The sequence below is a fragment of the Chelonia mydas genome, chromosome 8 (genome assembly GCF_015237465.2).
Source record: "Chelonia mydas isolate rCheMyd1 chromosome 8, rCheMyd1.pri.v2, whole genome shotgun sequence".
Classification (NCBI taxonomy): Eukaryota; Metazoa; Chordata; order Testudines; family Cheloniidae; genus Chelonia; species Chelonia mydas.
The window spans coordinates 4,460,420-4,479,177 of NC_057854.1; the positions used below are offsets into that span (position 1 = coordinate 4,460,420).

Here is an 18,758-nt window from a genome sequence, read left to right on the forward strand (position 1 = left end):
TTTCCTTTAAAAAAAACAAAAAGAAAACCCCCAAAGCACCCCACCTCTGTAAAAACCCTGAACCACAGTGCTTTGGATCCTGCCACAGCTGTCTGTCTGTAAGATGGACACCAACGTGCAGGGCCCGAGAGAGAAGATGCACATGATTTAACAGACATTTCTTCCACCTGGAATGGCAAGGCCAACTGCACCCCCACTTGGGGGCCGTGGGGCAGACGTGGCTCTGCATTAACAGCTGCCTCTGACTCCCTCTGCCGCACACATGGCAACTGCAAGCTACAGAACCCATCAGCACATGCAAGAACCATTTTTTTTTTATTTGTTTTTTTAAAAGGAGGTGGGAGAGTCAAGATGGACCATCCCTGACTAGAAGGGAGTTCAAGTTCCTCTTGGGAAAGCGGTGGTGGGGGAAGGAAATCAGGCCAATGCAAAGGTCAGACCATCTGCTCTTCTCTAGAAGGGAAACCAATTTCAACAGCCGCCTCCCCTCCTCGGAGGGGCGTTCAGACACATGCAATCCTCTAGCTGTAGATATATTCTCCATAGCAGAGGTGGGTCTCACTTAGCTTTGGGAAGGTGCCTCCGGAGGCTCACCCCGTGTGCACCAGGAGGCACGGCAGACCTCTCTGAGGTCAATCGTAGCATTCAGTCACCCCTCAGCCCTGGTACCCACTCGGCAGGCCGTGGGGCTCTGTGACTGTGGACACAGGCTAGAACCCTATGGGGTCAGCCCTCATCTGAGCAATGCTGCCATAAACTCGCACTCCTGGTGCCACCAAATACTTCATTGTCCTCCCCTCTTTGGAAAGTGGCATACATTGTACACTGCAGGGAGTAAAGAGCAAAAGTCTCCTCTCCTTCTAGAGCAGAGGGTGAAACAGGACCCTGCTGCCTTGATTTATTTCAGTCTTCGGGACCACACGCATGACGCAATGCAGCTGCCTCTCGGGTTCATTTCCACATCTCCTCTCCCTCCCCCGGGGATCTGGGCCTGCCTCACACAGCAGCATGCAAACACAGCTCACACTTGACCCTATTGTAATCTGCTACAATTCAACAGCATGTCAATCCTGGGCTGTTGTACAACTGCGGGGATCTCTCCTCTGGGCAAGCTTCTCCTGCAGAGACGACTTTCTAGGCAGGTCCCATTCACACGGACGACAAATGACAAACCACGGACTAAAATGGGAAACAAACTGCTCTGGGCTGAAATTTGAGAGGGTGTCGCACAAACAAAGACAGAACAGCAAATCAATCAGTTTGGATCTCTGAAGCTCTCTGGGACGTTCCTGGGCACTTCTGCCATCTCCACTGGCTCCTTTAGCCTGTTGGATTTCACAAGCAACCACTCCTCAAGGCGAGCCCATTTCTCCTAATTCCTGGTTTGAGTTGTTCAGATGCAAACAACTGGTAACGAAGAGACCATGCCCCCCGCCCCCAACAACAGAGACAGCAGTGGCTCCGCAGTCATTCCTCAATATCCTCCAGGCTCTTCCCTACCACCCCCATCTAAATCCCAGCACACCTGCAAGAGTGAGGGTTTGGCTCCAGCTCACAAGACGAGGGAAATTCAAAGTCAAGGCTGACACGCGATAGCACTGCACCTCCATGTTGGGGCTCACATGGCCAACTGGGCACTCCGTGCTATCCCAGACACGGCAGAATAAGGCAAGGACACTGGGGCAGGCCTCTGTGTTTAAATCATTAGCAGGCTTTAGTTGTGGAATATACCAGGATCTTGATTTGAGGGAACACAAAGTACCAGCCACTCAGTTCCCTTGGCTCGGCTCTAGCTAGCGACAGCAGCTTGGCTGTAGAGTCACCCAAAGCTGCTCTGAAACAACCAGCATCTCTGCCCCCCCTCCCCACAGCAGCCTGTTTTAAGCAGTATAACTCTGAGAAGCTGGTTGCTTTCGCTGGACAGGGCCCATTAGCAGCTCACGGACCTCTCATTACCCGCCTCTGGCGATGCCGATACCCAACGGTGACAAACTCCAGGTGATCCACCCAGCTTGCTGTACTGAGCTTTGCTCTGAACTGCTGCCCTCCAGCCCCCTCCCCCAGCACCGCGGGGCCTCCTGTAGGTACAGGGCAGGGTTCCCAGCTACTAAGCAGCATGCAAGCCCTAGAGACACCCCCCCCTTGCCAGGCATGGTGCCCTAGTATGTGACAGCCCTAAATCAGCGGGATGCTCAGAAGTGACATGCCACTGCACTAAAAGCTGACGGGGCGACAATGAGCTGGGGGGAAGGTTCCCCCCCATTGCCCAGACAGCAGCGGGCCAAGGCAGCAGCATCTGCAGACAGACATTGTTTTCAATATTTGTCGAGCAAGTTCCTCCCTGGCTTGCAAGGCCAGCACACGCAGGAGATGCAGCACAGAACCCAGCAAAGCACACGCAGAAACACACGGAGGCGGAGCGATTACCAGCAAGGGAAGTACCCCTTCCCCTCCCAGGGGATCCACCTCCGCCTTCACGCCTGAATTCCGCACTGCCTCCTGGCTGGGATGCAGAACACCTGTGAGCCACAACTTCCTTCTGCGCCATCTCAGCCCCGTCTGCTCCCCACCCCGGCCAAACCCCACCAGGCTCAGCTTGTCTTCTGGAGAGTCCGAACGCAGGCGCTGGGGGATGAGGCGCCCCCCGAAGCCGGCTCCTGTACTGCACCGCTGAGTCTGATAAATGCCCCAGTGGTGCTGTGGTCGGGCGACCAAACCCCAGGGCTTCGCGACAGCTGCAGGGTGGTGCCTGCCGTGCACCCTAACGGGGGGAAAAGAGGAGGTTTGAATGCACCAGTCTGTTACAGGGAAACCCGCACTGAGACCGCATTTCGCAGGCAGCCTCCTGAACTGAGACCACCCCCACCCAGCCAGCCCCCGGGGTCAGCGCTCGTCCAAGATGGGTTCTCGGTATCTGCTTTCCTCAGCTGCCGTGGCGTAGCACCAACGTGCTCCGGGACCGTCACGTTACTCTCGGCTCCACGTCTCCCCTCAGCAGTGAGAAATCCGGCCATTGGGGCTGTCCCCCTTCCTGCTGGCCTCCTACCCTCCCAGCTGGCCGATAACCAACCTCTCCCACCCCACCCCCCAGCGCTGCCCCCTGCTTGTTGGGCTGGCGGAGGAAGAAAGAAAAGGACACCTCTAAGTCTGAGTGAGGCAACAGCACGGACAGTTGCTGTAGCAAGAAGAAGGACACTACAACAGTATATACATCACATCGGCTTCAACTACGTAGGCTAAGTCTTAGATTAAGCTGCGTCAGCACTGCGTCCTCTCCAGAGCGGGGCCTACAGCCCACCTCCAAGGGAAGGGGATCGTCCGGCGTGGCTCCTACAGCGTCCCTCTCGGCTGCAGGGAACAGCTCCGGTGTCTGTGTCAATGCAACCGGGTCGCCCGGGAGATCGCCAGCCGTTCCCCGCAGGAGTCCCACAGGGAGGGGGTTACGAAGGGGCTCTTGCCCCACGCAGACGCCACGCCCCGAGGCCACGTGAGGAAGTCCGGCGGGGCACAGAACTCCCACTCCACAATAAGGCAACAATTATTTTCAAGGAAGAAAGCCAAGGGAGAGCAGTCTGTGGAGAGGGTTTGGGGTTTTTTTTTTTTTTGTGGTTTTCAAAGGGGGAGGAAGAGAAAGCTCCTGCTTCTAGTGCAGTCAGCATTCCTGCACGAGCCTGCGGATCCCGTCGTCGCACAGAAGGGTCGAATGAGCCCATTGCGATGTCTGGTCAAGGTCCTTTGGTTGACTTCCAATTGTCCATGATGGAAGGGCTGGTTGGGTGGAGGGAGAACCCACCCTGGGAAATGGAGCTGGCGAGAGGAGGGGCAAATACAATCAAGTCTTTCTGTATCGGTTGGGTTTTTGTTTTTAAAACGCATCCTTGTATCCGGAATGGGTGAAGTCAGCCGGGTCAGGAACGTCGGTGGTTCCGCAGGCCGACTCGACGCGGAGCTTCGTAGCTTTCCGAGCAGGCTGCATAGCTGACCCAAAGGGGTGCGTGTCGGGGGGGAGGGGAGCTGCGTAGCGCAGAGTGATTTTGGTAAATCCAGACGAACTTCTATCAATAATTTAAAACTTGATATATATATAATAAAAAAAATATCTCCCCCTTCCCAACCCACCCAGAAAGAAGCTAAGACATGAAAGTGGGGGCGGAGGGGGTCCGGCTTCAGTCAGTGACAGACAGCAAGCAAAGGATCCTTTTTGGATTGGGATCGTCTTGTTTTCCAGCCACAAGAGAGGTTGTGTGCGTTGAAGTTTCCCCCAGCAGCCTATTCTTGGACACCCACGTTCCGACTCCCTTTCGGTCCCTCCCCACCGCACTTCTCCCCTCCCCCGGTCAAATTCCCCACCAACCCACCCCTTCCCCAATAGGAAGCAGAAGCTCCAGCTTCTCTACTTCCCCAGTGTTTGAGATTCCACAGCCGCTGTGGCAAGGGCATGGTGGCTCAGGTTTTTGGCATCCTCTCTCACAGGCTGGCTGGACGAGGCATGGGCTTGGCTGGATGGGGAGTGGCTGACCGGTTTGCTGGAAGACTGGGAGGGGTAGCGCTTCCTTCCGTCTCCTCCCAGCGTTGATGGGAATCTCTTGTGACCACCTTCCTCTCCCATGGGTGGCTGAAAGAGAAAGAACCCTGGCATCAGAGCAGCCATCTCAAAGCAAGTCACCCCCACGCACGCTGCCGCGGTCTTGCCTCCACCACCCCCTCGTATCCATATTCTGCACCTGTCACCTGGGAAGCCCCATCGACAGTACAAGAGCCCTCCCTGGATCCCAGGGAACAAGGGGGACGGGGGAGTTAACCTTAGCTCAGCCTCCCCATCTGCTCACGCAGGTGCTCAGGGGGAGGGCTGCACTCTGGCTGCATTAGGGAGCCAGAGAGAAGAATTCTTGTGGGGCGAACTGGCTTCAGGCCTAGGCCGATCCTCGGCCTGGGGCAGTTTTCGGTCTCCCTTTCTTGTTATAATCCCCAATTCCTCTCCCCAGGAGGCAGCAGCTCGAGCTGCTTTTGCTTCCTGCTGAGTCAGGACAGCAGGCAAATCATTCGCGCTTCCTGACACGAGGTCCCACTGGGATGCGGCCTGCTCTAAATACACTGATGGTGCCAACCCACCACCGCCAGGATTCATCCCCTCACCGCGTGCAGGTACGGCATCGGGGCCTCCAGCGAAGATGCAGCAATGCTGGGGCTGCTCAGCTTTGCAGGTTCCCCCTTTCTCAGCAGAGCAGTATGGTCCAGCAGTCCGGTGCAGGACGAGGAACCAGCTCTGACTACCAAACCTGGCTCCACCAAGCAAGCCAGCTAACTGGGTGCTGTGTTTTTCTCATGGACACAATGGGGAGGAGAAATACTTACCTGTCTCCCTGGGGACGGGGGGGTTAATAGGGTAAATGTTTGTACAAACAGGCTTAACCTGGCTCCCAATATGCCAACCCAGTGACACCCTCATGAGTGCTGGGCATGGGGGAACGGGCTGGCCGGTACAGAGGAGTAACTGATCTGACGCAAAACAACAACTATCGGAGAGGCCTGCGATAACCCCTGAGAGCTGAGCAACATGCCAGCGGGGCAGGGTTCGCTTCCTGGCTCCACCATACCAGGCAGGCCCCTCTCTCTCTCCTTATCTAACACTGACTGTTCTTCTGTCCTGCCCCACCTCCAACACCCATACGCTATCTGTGCGGCAGCCTCCTGCCCAGCCCCCCGCTTTATTTCAAAGTTCATCTGAAATTCTCTCTCCTATCTCCTGCCCCTGACGTTCGCACGCGTGTGCTGCCGACCCCTAGGTGCTGTCGAGCTCTACATCAGCTGCTCTGAAAGTCACTGACTCCTCATCAGAGACCTCGGGAGAAAACGAACCTTAACCCCATTCACAATGTGTGGGGGAGCGTCCTCTGGCCTCCCACACACACCGCCTGGCTACAAAAGAGCATGTGGGATCAAAGCAAGGCCCATGCTTCTCTCCAGCAGGGAAGCAATTCACAGCTGTCCAGAGCCGGGGAAGCAAAACAAAGCTAAATATTATTCCCATGGAGACAGAGTAGCCAAGGAACAGCCCTGTATTCAGGGGGCCCTTCGACAGAGAAACAAGGGGAGTGTCTTTATTCCCCCACCCAGCTGCAATGACCTGAACACCACACTAGGGGTTGCTGCTGAGTTAAACTTGGCCCCAATTCTGACTGAATTTCCACCCACCGCCCCTGCCCTGGGAGAAGAGGTCACGGATAGGGATGGGGGGGGGGGGGGGGAGACGAGCTGGGGGAAGGGCAGTGGGAAGAGCCATCAGCCGCAGCGCCTACTCACGTCCACTCGGAAGTCCTCGAGGCGCTTGAACTTGCTGAGGTATTCTTGCAGCTTGCGATCAATGTCCAGGTTTTTGGCTTTGGAATATTTTAAGTAGGCCCAAAACTTTTCCAGCCCATAGAGCTGCCCTGTTACGAGACACAAAGCTACAGTCATCAGAGCTGTCCACGAAGGGCTCCCGAGAGCCTAACAAGCACCCTCCACCCGAACACAGACACCGTGCAAAGGGGCCTCTCAGGCTCACTGCGATACACTGGACCTCTGCCAAGGGCACACGGGATTGCCTGTAACCACGTGGCACCCACCCATCGGGTGCAGAGACGCCTTTGGGTCTGGCACAACGACCGCGTGGCACCAAGAGTGTATCTTGAGGTGAAGTCGCAGAGGAGGGCCTGTCTGCTTTCCACACACGGAGACCGCCTTGGCCTGTCGCTCCCTAGGCCAGCAGGAGCTGTGAGCACAGCACAGCCGGCATGGCTGAACCATGGGACAGGAGAGGACCCCTCTCACTACTGGGTCACCCACTCTGGGAGACAGTGACTAGCTCTGGGTGCAGGGGGTCCTGTTCAGTCGGAGGGTTGGGTCACTGCAAGCCCTCAGAGAAACCCTGGAGGACCTGGTCCCACAAAGGGTGAATCTGGAGAACATCGACTACAGCCTATTTCCATTAACCTTCCCAGAGCCAGGCCCCCAGCCACCTCTGTGTCCCGAACAGCCAGATGTCCCTTTCGGCCCGGAGTCGCTGAGGGTTCCCATGTGCTCTACTCCACACAGCCCTTGGACGGTTACAGCCAGCGCTGCTCCCCGGTCACCATTCCCACAGTAAACCCGGAGCACGGCTGGACTTCCCAGAGGAAGCCCGTCACAGAGAGCAGGGCTGGATGCCAAGCTTCAAGGATCGGCCGAAGGAACCACCTACCAGCTTCGTAATCCTTGATGGTTTCTTCTTGGAAATCCTTAAATATGTCCGGCCGGAATTTCTTCTCCAGCCCGTAGCTGTAGTATCTGAAAAGGCACTCCAGGCCGTACCTGCAGAACACAGCGGCAGCCACCGCCTCGTGAGCGCCACGTGCAGACACCAGCTCCGCGCAACTGTGTGAGAAGCTAAGCTAGCCCCGGGCTCCTGGGCCCAGCCCCGCGTCAACAGGGAATGACGCCATCTCTCAGGGCTGGGAACACTCCCGAGGGACACACCGCAGCTAATACCCTGCTTCTGTGTGAGGTGGAGCTTGAGCCTCTCCCCTGTTCCTTCCCCAGGGTTGCACCCGCTCCCTCTGCTCTAAGACCCGCCGGCGTTTACTCCCCGCCCCACTCACGCGCGCTCATCCCGTAACCTGAATGCGGCCTCCCGTCCCAACTCACAGCACAGGTGACCATGCCCTACCTGTATCCCTCCTTGCCATCTTCCAATGCCAGCTGCTTGAATTCCTCGTACATTTTCTTGTTAAAATGATCTCGGAGGAAAAACGACCAGAAGCGGAAGAGCGTGTTCATCTCCTGGGACTGACCGATGCCCAGGCGTTTGCGCTCTGTTGGGGGGGAAGAAAGCAGTGACTCTGGGTTCCAGGCGGACGGGTAGACTACCCCTGCCAGGAGCAGCGGCACAGGGATGAAGTGGGAAGATGCCCTGGAGAAGCTTACGAGGGCATCCAGCCCTAAATGTAACCCACCACTTAGGAATAGCCATAATGGGTCAGACCAACGGTTCATCTAGCCCAGTGTCCTGTCTTCCGACAGTGGCCAGTGCCAGGTGCCCCAGAGGGAAGGAACAGAACAGGGAATCATCAAGTGATCCAGCTCCTGTCACTCATTCCCAGCTTCTGGCAAACAGAGGCTAGGGACACCATCCCTGCCCATCTTGGCTAATCATAGAATATCAGGGTTGGAAGGGACCTCAGGAGGTCATCTCGTCCAACCCCCTGCTCAAAGCAGGACCAATCCCCAATTTTTGCCCCAGATCCCTAAATGGCCCCCTAAAGGATTGAACTCACAACCCTGGGTTTAGCAGGCCAATGCTCAAACCACTGAGCTATCCCTCCCCCACCTAGCCACTGATGGACCTCTCCTCCATGAATTTATCGAGTTCTTTTTTGAGCCCTGTTATAGTTTTGGACTTCACAATATCCCCTGGCAAGGAGTTCCACAGGCTGGCTGTGCTGCCGGTTGGTGTAAGTTCCACAAAGTCAGTTCTCTCTGCGTGCATGGAGACGCGATGCTAGCTACCAGTAACCCGGTGCCCTCTTTAGTCTACAATGCAAGGTGAAGGAGGGTTAGGTTTGGCCTGTCCGTTCCATGTCCCTGCCCTGGTTTAGGCGGCAGCAGCAGCGTCTATTGTGCCACTGCAGAGAGCACAGCAGCAGGACGATATGTCACCCGCGTAGCTAAGGTGTGTTGCTGCATAGGGGGTGCCCCCATCCTCTGCTAGACAGAGCGAGAGCTCCAGCAGCCCTGGTGTGAGCTCAGCGGGGCCTCCCCCAACCTACCATTAAGGCAGCGCCGACGGTACTTGTGATACACATGTTGCGTGAAGCCGTTCTCCTTGAGCAGCTCGTGGGAAGGATGCTGGAACTTGGGCAGCGACTGAGGGGTGCAGCCGTAGCTCCCGATGGCAGGGGTTCCTTCCGAGGGGCTGGAGCTGAGCACAAGACACACCAATCAAACCACCTTTTCTTCCTTCAGGCACCAGCAGGTGCAAACCCGCGCCACGGCATCACTCGTGGGATGAGAGGCTGCAGCCGAGCGAGAGAGGGAGCCCCCGGGGCAGGACAGCACAGCAGCAGGAAAGCAAGGTTCACGTGGTTTGCACAGTGGCCTGCAGCATCCTGCTACCGGATCATACGGGGGATGGCATGGAAAGGGGCTGGTACACGAACTCCTCAGGCCAGGGCCCTCCCTTGTCTTCGGTCTGTAGCCTTGTACACACCCAGAACATTACAGAAATCAGACACGACTCGGAGCTGCAGAGTCACGGGCCACGTGAACAGGCCCCTCTGACACGAGCGCACGTTGGTTTAGCTTCCCACATGCATTTAGCTGCTCTGATGTGTCTGTCACACAGACGGGGGACAATTCTTTTCCTTCCCTTTAAATGGAGCCCCCAACCCTGTCACCAACCATCCTGCAGAGGCAGCTCCGCTGGGCGAGCGTGCTACAGAGGGAAGAGCCCTTTAACCCCGCTGACCGCCGTGCTTCTCGGGCCAGAGGGCGCTGGGGCTGCACCAGGGCCAGACAGCGCCTTCCCACCGCACTGCTCCTTGATTGTCAGCTCTACGGGTCTCTCTCTGGCCCCTTCCCATCCTCCTCGGCCCTTCTGAATACCTGATGGAGGCAGTGCGAGGCCTGTGTTCCCGGGAGTCCATCACCCAGCCAACGTGGCATTCCATGGGGGGGTTTGAACTGTGCCTCGTCTTCCTCTTCCGGGGGGTCTGCAAGGGACAGCGGCGTAAGTGTCTTTTCTCCTGGGTTGACCCCTTTCCCCCCCGGCCTCCCCAACTCCTGTGGCCACCCCAGACAGGAAGCAGGAGTCCCAAACACCTCCCGGGTAGCTGAAAGCATTGTCACCCGCACATGCAGCCCGAACCCCCTGGGGCATCTCACCTTGGCATCTATCGTCCTGCCCTCCTTCACCACGGGGTAGAACCGGGGCGTCTGCGTTGGGTCTTTCAGCTGAGGCGTGCGAGGGGTCCGGGGGGTCCTGGCGTTGCGATAGTTGGGTGATTCTGGCACAGTGGTTGGCAGAGATCGGGCGATGGTTGAAGGCTCCGGAACTCCAAATAGCTTATTGGCCAAAGCGTCAGTAGGAACTGCAGGAAGGAGAGGGGGACGGGAACAGCCCCCAAAAACCAGCTCACACCGAGCTCTGGCTGAGGGGAAGGGGCCCCACTGGTTGTACTTGGAACCGCACAGTGGAGATCTCTCCCTCCAAAGCCTGTTCAGGAGATGGACCAGACATGCAATCTGCTGTCCCCTGCTCCTGGAGGAGCAGCCTGCAGCTCAGACCTTTCACCGCGCGCCTCCAGAAAGACAACTCCAAGCACCAGGGAGGAGGCTGCTACGATGAAGCGGCAGCTGCCTCGGGTGGAAAGCTGGGAAGAACCATGTGGGGCTAAGAAGAGTTATGGGACTAGGGCTCTGTGGCTCTGCCAGTCTCCTACTGCAGACCAGGGAGAAACCCCTGCCCAATGAGAACCCCATCCCCCCCACACACGGGGGGGGGAGGAGAGGAGACCCCATCTACCACTTCCCCGGCCAGAACACTGGACCCAGCTGCACCTCCAACCTGGTCCTACATGCAGATCCCTTCATTTCATTCACAGGAAAGATACGGCCAGTAGGTCCGACTGTGAAAGTCACCTCTCCCTCAGTACAACAGAGGTCACCTGGCAGCATGACCCACAGGTGAGACCCGTTAAGACCCTACATTGCCTGGGAGACCCCTGAATTTGGCTCCTTCTTCTCCCGGGACCCCGAGTGCTCTGCTCTGTGTTTCATGGAGCGAGCTGCACCACTTAGACCGGGGAGGCGTGCTAGGCCACGCCTCTACGGGGAGATTCCTGGAAGGATTCTGCAGCACGCACCGCCTCTGTCCCAGTGGAAACAGGGAGAGGGGAGCCGGAGGGGACAGGACACTTTGCTCCTGGTTGAGGGAGCAGCTCCAGCCTGAGGAGTTGGGCGGCTGGTGACCATGGAGGGACCCATCTTGTACTGTAGATGTGACAGGTGGGATGCCCAGTGCAGGGCAGGGTCCCCCTCTGGTTCAGAGGCTCCCGGGCAGGATGGTTGGTGAGCAACCCCCCCGGCCCTAAGACACACACCCCCGCCCCCCAGTGGGGTCACTGGAGCACTACGCTAAGCCCTTATCCCGATCCCTGGCTCAGCAGCATGCCAGCCCCAGCATGACTGAGGCCCCCGTTCAAGGTGCTCCAGTTGGTCGGCCAGCAGGGGATGGGTCCCAATAAGCACAGCTCGTTACCCACAGCACCAAGACACCCTGCCTCCCCTGCCCACTTCTCATCAGCTGCTATGGAGCCTGCGACTGCTCAGCGGAGTCACTCCAGGGACAGCTGCCAGGTCAAAGACACCAGGCTCTCCGCAGCAGATCAGGCTCGAGCTATGGTAACGCTTCCCATCATTTAGGTATATCAGGTAACGCACATTCAGCAAACGTGCTCACGGCGGCACAATGCCACCGGCACCCTCTCTCCAGATTTCAGGACCTGGAGCAGGAACAACCAGCTTTGTTCCCTAGAGTTAGAAGTAAGTTACACAAATACATCCTTAATACCGCGTCTCTTACCTTGCTGGAATCTGGGGGGTCCAGGCGGGACTTCCTGGTTTGGATCGACGGGGGGCTCTGGGGTCAGAGTATCAAACTGCTCCCGGCTGATCATATTCACTTTCTTGAAGTTCTCAACTTCTTGCTGCATTTAAAGATAAAGAGAATGGAGTAGCCAGCACAGCTGCCCTGCCCACGACAGGATGGTTCATCCCGATTCAGCTGAGAGCCTCCTCTGGGGTTCCGCGCTGGCCCTGAGCAGACACTTCTTCATCTGTGGCTCATCCCAAATCTACCTGTTCCCTCCCGTTGCCAGCACAGCCTGGACATGCCCTCACCACTGCCCTCTCCCTGCAGGTAACTCTGGTGAGAGGTCAGTACTGCAGCGCCAGCCCATTTAGACTAGGAGAGGGAATCCGCCTTAGCCTAGGACTTGCTTTTAAAGGGGGCCCCACCCCTTTGTGCTGGTGCCAGTCACGGAAGTGCCAGCTCCGAGCGCTGAGGGGCACGGCTCACCCCTCCGTGCCATGGACAGGACGAGGGAACCCTTCCATTCTCTCCCTACAGGAGCGATTTGTGGTGCATGTGACACCCATGTCCACGTGCACCCCCTGGGCTAGAGCAGCTCCCTGGCATCTCTCGCACTTCTGCTGTCCCAGCTATGCTTTTCTGGAGACGGGAAAGGGAAACCCGCCCATGACAATGTCCTGCAGGGATGGGGCCGTCACCTGCTCTCGGTCTCATTGCTCTTAGCCAGCCCAACTCTCAATCCAACCTGGAGGAGCTCTTCCAGAGCAGCGCCATGCTCATCTCTAGGAGCGACGGCCCGGTGCCAGGGCACAAGCCGAGGCCGCGGGAGATCCAGGTTCAATTCCCAGCTCCGGTCACTTCCTGGTGACCTTGGGCAAGGCACTGAAGCCTCTCTGTGCCTCAGTACAATGGGGACCGTAACAATGCTTCCCTACCCTCTTGGGGTTGCTGTGAGGATAAATATATGAAAGCGCTAGAAGACACTGGCGTTATCACCCCCTTCCTGCTCCTTTCACACTCACCCACTTCAGTTACCTCTAGAATGTCTTACAGCTCCCCTGGGTTCCAAGGCCACTAGGGACCAGCCTCCCCAAGGCCTCCAGCGCCTTCTTCGCCCCCCAGCCCCTCTCCTCTCTTGGGGTACTAATACAGGCTCAGCATGCTCCCAGCAAGGGCCCAGGTGTCCCACTGGACTGCACGCGCCACCCTCTTACTATGTGACTCTGCCCAGGGCTGCCCAAACAGCACCTCCCTCGGGCCCTCTGCTCCTCACCCCTGACCACTTCCGCCTCCCCATTCTCAGCTTCAATTTGCTCCCCGTGGCACAGCTCTATTTCCCCTCACGGTGTAGTACCAAGCACGGCCCCGCGTACGCCCGGGGAAGCATCACTGAAGTCCATGGCAGTCATTTCTGTGAGCATTACTCAGTAAAACCGTTCTTCTGCAACACACTGCAGACTAAGGCCTTCTCGGGGGCGAGGGAAAGCGTGTTCTTATCCCGAGTGAGGTAACCTGGGTTAAAACAGCAGCGAAGACATGGTACCTTGGCTTCTAACTCCAAGTCAAGCCCACAGGGGAGCCTGGGTTGAACTTGAATGGCTATGGCCTGGTCTCCACTACAGAGTCAGGTCGACGGAAAGCAGCTTATATCAACCTATCAGTGACTACACTCCGCCGTTGCTCCCGCCGATGTAAGTCGCCCACTACACCGACCTGGTAACTCCACCTACACGAGGGGTCCTGCTCAGGGTGATGTTGTTTGGGTGAGGCAGCGTCCGTGTAGACACGGTGTTGCTTACGTCGCCTGTTGGCTGTCAGCCCCGGGGCAGGGAGGCTCCAGCTGTCAGCACCCCACACAGTTAAGTCAACGGAAGTGCTGTCATGCACCACGACTAGAGGGGGTGTAGTGTGGACATGAATCACCGCAGTGACTGTACGGAGACCTAACTTAAGTCGACTTAATTTTGTCGTCGAGACAAGGCCTGACTTGAGTCAAAAGCCAAGTTCTGGGTCTTCCCTGCTATTTTAATCCCCGTTAGCTAACCCGAGTGAGAAACATGCCCCCTTTGTGCAGCAGCGACCCACTGACGGCATGTGCTGGCTACCCGCTTTCGCTCCCTGAACGGTTGTGCTGCTCGCTGGGTTGAAGAGAAAGTCTTGGAATCGGCTGCCCACAACGTGGCACTTCAGAAAGAACAGAGACCACCTATAAAATGCCGGAGTCTCCGGAGATACGACAGGTCCTTGTGGCAACGAAAACAGAGCAGGGGCTACGGGGAGGGGTCACTGGAAAGAATTGTGACCAGGACTGTATTACCAGAGACACGGTAGGATACCGAAAATAAAAGCGACCACAACACACAGACATAAGGGGGCACTTTAAACTGGCACCTCCTGACTTCCGAACACTCTAGCCTCCATGCAGGAATGTTTTGGGGGGTGGAATGATCCTAACCTGGCTCCCGTGTGCATGGGGAGACGAGTGTGGGCTGGTCTCGGACAGCTAACGGTACTGCACCTGCTTTCCTGCAGAGGCGTCGGCTCCTCCGACTTCACAGAGAAGCAGATGCACTTTGCAGCTTGCTCTCCTCAGTCCCTCCCTTCCCAGCGTCTAGCTGCCTCTCCCTCAGCAATGTCACCCTGACTTCCCCAGCCACAGCCGGTACTGTCACATCAGCTTCCAATCTGGTTTCCCATGGCCCAGAGTTCCTGAGCACCGGGCCCCTAGCCACGTCTGGAGGGCAAGCCCTAGAAAGGCTTACACACCATCACAGATGATGTGATGCTCTACAAGGCCCGAAACAGACTCCAAGGTGCAGGCCACTGGCGCGTGAGGAGAAAGACAGAACGGGGGATGGGAAAGTGTGAGTTTTAAGGAGCGACTGTCAAGTACAGAATGCAGCATGAACAGAGATGCACAAGCAGACAGTGTGAGCAGCCCAAAGAAGCGAGGCCGGGACACAGTGAGAACAGAGGTGAAGCGGGGAGGAAATGAGGCAGAGTCTTGGGGGAGATGGCCAGGAGCACAGATCTGCTGTAGGTCGAGAAAGGAAGGGGGAGATATGGTCCAAGTGGCAGGAAGGGACAAGGAACTGGTGTGGCTGGCTGGTTCCTGGCCAACTGCACCCATCACTCTAACTAAAGCCATTTCCCCTCCCAGGTGTCGTGCTACTGCGGGATGAAAGAGAGCCGGGGAGCCCTAAGGGAGGGCTCTCTAGGGCAAACTCGGGGCCGGGGGCGAAGCTAGCCATGCTGCTACCTGTGACCCTGTTCGGCGGGTAGGAGTCCCAAATCCAGCACTGTCGGCTGGACACCTTTCATGAGCACCATGCGATGCCCTCGCCCGCTCCTGCCTCAGGGCTCATCTGTGATTTTCAACAAGTGCAAGAGACAGTACAGTCGCGCCTGTTTCAGTCTGAACCAGGTTTATTTCGTTTAGCATAAACTGGTTAGGAAGAGGTTTTAAGTCCAAGTGAAATAAGCCAGCTACTCAAACTGAAATAAGAGCGCCCTCCACGTATGGTTCGCACTGGATTAACTAAGCCAGGGGTAGGGTCACCCAGACACACGCTGGGACACAGGTTCTAGCTCTCACCTTGATCTGCGAGTATTCAGGCTCAAACTGCTCCGTCCACAGGTCCTGCTCGTAGTAATACAGCCCATCATTGATGACCTTGGCTAGCTCAGAGCTCATTTTCGCCCTGGAGGTGTGATTGCCTGTGCGATCCCCCCCGGGGTGCCGGCGCAGGTAAGGGGGCGTCTGTGTCACAATCAGAATCTTGTTCACGTCCCTGTCGTCGATCTCGTAGTCCGAATCCTCATCTGACCAGTCGGTGAAGGTGTTCTTACGGCCGTCTATCTGCTCCATTTCCTCGTCAAACAGGAAGTCCAACTCCTCAGGCTCGTCTTGGTCCTTCTGTTTCTGCGGTGCTTTCGACTCCTCCACTTTCTAAAGGCAAACGGAGGAGAGGATGAGTTGGAGGCCCTGGGGGATGCAGCTAGGGCTCCGGCAGGACAGTCACCGCGAGGCCCGCTGGGTTTTCAGGTCAGGAGCCAGGGAGAACTGCACATTTCTGCCCTGGCGAGTTAATACTGCTCCAGCAAGACCCCGGTGCTGACTCAGCCCAACACATGGAGTGACCCTGCCGTCCCAAAGGCTGCTGGTTCTGTGCTGCTGAAAGAACAGGGTCACCTTCAGCTCACAGCTTTTCCCCTCTAGGCCACACGAAGCTGACAGCCCACGTTCAACCAGGAAAGCCACCCACGGGAGTCATGCCCCAGAAGCCAGTCAAGTACTAAACCTGCTCCTGCCTCATTGCTAGAGCTGGCCAGACACCTGCCAGCAAAACCCAGCCACTTCCCAGACACTGCCCAGCGCCGTTCCCACCCCGTGGCGTTTCTCAGTTCAGCCTGCTATGTGGGGAGAGCCACACACGCCGCACAGTACCTTGGGTCTGGCTGGGGAAGGCCTAGGCCTCTTCTTCACTTCAATCCACGTCTCCGAATCCAAGTCCGGTAAGCTGGCAGACAGGCCTTTGGGCATCGTCTTCAGGTTACTGACCTCCTCAGTCTTAGTCGGCACAGGGCTGGCAGAGCGGGGAGAGCCGGGGGCAGATTCTAGATACATTTCGGGACAGACAAGGGTTTTATACATGGCATGTAAGTGTTTGCACGTCCACCCACCCACCCACGCAGGTAAGGACGGCCCCAGGGCAAGTAGCATGAGTCTGTGCACATTCAAGGGTCTTATTCTCAAAAGCCTGGAAGGGAAGTCCCAGAGAAAGCTGCCGCCACAGCAGCAAACACCAAGTCCAGAGAAGGGAAAGGCCTTGCAGCAAGGAGAGGGCTGCTACGGGGAACCCTCTTGCCAAAATGCAGGATTGCTCCATGTGTCGTATTCTCCACAGTTTGCCATGTCTAGATTGAAAGGCTGAGATTTGCAAAGCCACTCAGGGGATCTGGACACCCACAGAGTTTACGCAGCCCTGAGAAGTGTCAGCCCAAAGGGTCTCGCGTGCTTGGGCCCCCTCCATCCTCAGCAGGACCCTTCCTGGGAGAGTCAGGGTCGGTACGGGACAAACTGCCCCCCAAAAAACCATCCATCTGCTATTAATGCCATGAATTCGTGACAGCACTAGATAGCTTCGCCTCCCACACTCTCCCCGGTTACACGCACCTACTCACCCCAACGCCCCCGCTCTTACCTGTCTCCTTTTGGAAGCTCTGCCGGGGGACGAACTCAGGGCAGTTGATGAGCTGAGAGAAGTCAGTCTGTGTGTAGTCTGCCATGGGGGGGCCGGGGAGAGGCCATTTTTCTGGCTGCTCCTTTCTCCTGATCTTCTGGTCCACAATCTCCACCACCTTGCTGTCCTTCAGAGCCTGGAGACCAAGCCCCCCCGAGCGGTGTTAATTCAGAGACACCCCTCAAGGGGCGGCTGTGAACCCCAGCCTGGAGGCTAAGGCTGCCTTTGCAGGGAGGTGGAGACAGAACCCTGGCGTCTGCACCGGGGCGGGAGCAATGTGCTCCCATTGGCTCATGTACCCTGAGGTTCCACCAGTGGGGCAAGGCAGGAAGTCCGACTTGCTTGGCCTCACCTTGGGCAAGTCCCCCAACGGCCGCAGCATCTTCCCGGAAGTCAGCGGGGAAGTCAGGTTTGAGAGAATCGGGGACTGGACAGGAGGGGAACGGCCCGAGCCGAGCTTTGCCCAGCAGCCCCGCGGACCACCCTGTTCCCAGAGGCGACCCCGTCAGGAGCCCTCACCTTGACGATGAGGCCAACGTCCGTGGTCAGGGCCTGCACCCGGTGGAAGCTGGCGATCAAGGTGATGGGGAGGAAGCCTTCCGTGTCCATCTTGCGCCGCAGGAAGAAGTCCCGCTCCAGGTTGTCCACGCTGAAGTAGTACTCTCTGCACGGAGCGCCGGCAGCGAAGGAGGGAGATACAGACCATCACCACCTTGCTCAGGCACCGCAGACCCCACGAGCCACCCCCACCCCCGCCGGGATCTCCAGCCTTTCCTGTGACAGCGGGCGCCCTGGGAGCTCAGGCCAGGCCCTGAAACCGCAGAGAGATGCTGGAAACCAGCCCTGCGCGGCTGCCACCTGCACGAGGAGCAGCTCGCTGGTGGCGCTGGGCAAAGAGGAGCTCAAGCGCAATATCTGCCAGGGAATTTACGCGACTCTCTGGGAGTGGCTCAGCTCTGAGGGGGCCTATCAGTTCATGCATCTCCCCAAAAGAGGGCTGGACGCCAGAAAAGGCACCACCCTTCTACTTCTCTGCCCCCTCACCTCTACAGCCAGAGTCCTACACCTGCAACCCGGCCGCTCACAGCCAGACTGTTAGCTCTTGCTTGTGTCCCAGGGTACCTGAAGGCCCCAGCTCAGCCAGGGGTCCCATCAGACGCAGTTCTCCGCACAGAGTCCCTGCCCCACAGAATTTATCATCTAAACAAAGACCATCGGTGGGCAAGAGACCCAGTTTACAGGTGGGGAATTGAAGGGCAGAGAGTCAAGAGCCTTGTTCAAGGGAGTCTCTGGCAAAGCAGGGAACTGAGCCCAGGTCTGGAGTCAGTCCCATGGCCTAGCCACAAGCCCCTCCCTTCTGGTTTCGGTAACTCCATGGCAGACAGAAGCATCGACTCCCAGGCTGCGGCCCCTCCCAAGGCGATGTCTGTTGAGTATCCCAGGTAAGTTGGGTGCCACATTTTGAGCTGAGTTCAGCCCCCAGTGCGGGCTCACGGAGCTTCGCTGCCCCACGTTACGCCACAGCACCACGTCAAGAGGGGACAAAGCCCAGTCCCTGGCTCTGCTGGCTAGGGACGCCCCCAGCCCCCAGGGAAGGGGCAGCACTTACATCTGCCTCTTGATGTAGTCCTTGAGCAGCTCCTGATCCACGCTGTACAGCTCCGTGCTGCTGACGTTATCGAAGTAGTAGGTGATGTTACTGGCGTACTTCTGGGTGCGCGAGCCGTCCGAGCTGTCAAATTTCCGGTAGCCGTACTGGTAGTCAAAGTGAGCTGAGAGAGAGGAAGAAAGGCAGGCCTTTCAGGGGGCACGTGACATCTATTGTCCCCGGGTCTTTGTGATCTTCCTGAGGGCGTGGCATTGTGATACAACCCAGGCATTACCGCCATACAAACAGCAGCGCTCTA

At 57.4% G+C, this 18,758-nt stretch overlaps 1 protein-coding gene across 3 annotated transcripts in view; it reads right to left on the reverse strand.

Annotated features, from left to right (window-relative positions):
* Nucleotides 1-330: 330 nt before the first annotated feature.
* LARP1 (La ribonucleoprotein 1, translational regulator) overlaps nt 331-18,758 on the reverse strand; it is a 77,440-nt gene continuing 59,012 nt past the window's right edge. For all 3 annotated transcript variants that reach the window (XM_037907961.2, XM_037907960.2, XM_037907962.2), the window contains exons 7-19: nt 18,461-18,623; nt 17,371-17,515; nt 16,813-16,987; nt 16,056-16,225; nt 15,204-15,557; nt 11,600-11,723; nt 9,901-10,106; nt 9,622-9,728; nt 8,787-8,938; nt 7,688-7,832; nt 7,223-7,332; nt 6,304-6,431; nt 331-4,615 (exon numbers count right to left, since the gene is read on the reverse strand). In XM_037907961.2, coding sequence (XP_037763889.1) covers nt 4,394-4,615; nt 6,304-6,431; nt 7,223-7,332; nt 7,688-7,832; nt 8,787-8,938; nt 9,622-9,728; nt 9,901-10,106; nt 11,600-11,723; nt 15,204-15,557; nt 16,056-16,225; nt 16,813-16,987; nt 17,371-17,515; nt 18,461-18,623 — 2,201 coding nt within the window. In that variant the 3' untranslated portion in view covers nt 331-4,393. The remainder of the gene's footprint in view (nt 4,616-6,303; nt 6,432-7,222; nt 7,333-7,687; nt 7,833-8,786; nt 8,939-9,621; nt 9,729-9,900; nt 10,107-11,599; nt 11,724-15,203; nt 15,558-16,055; nt 16,226-16,812; nt 16,988-17,370; nt 17,516-18,460; nt 18,624-18,758) is intronic.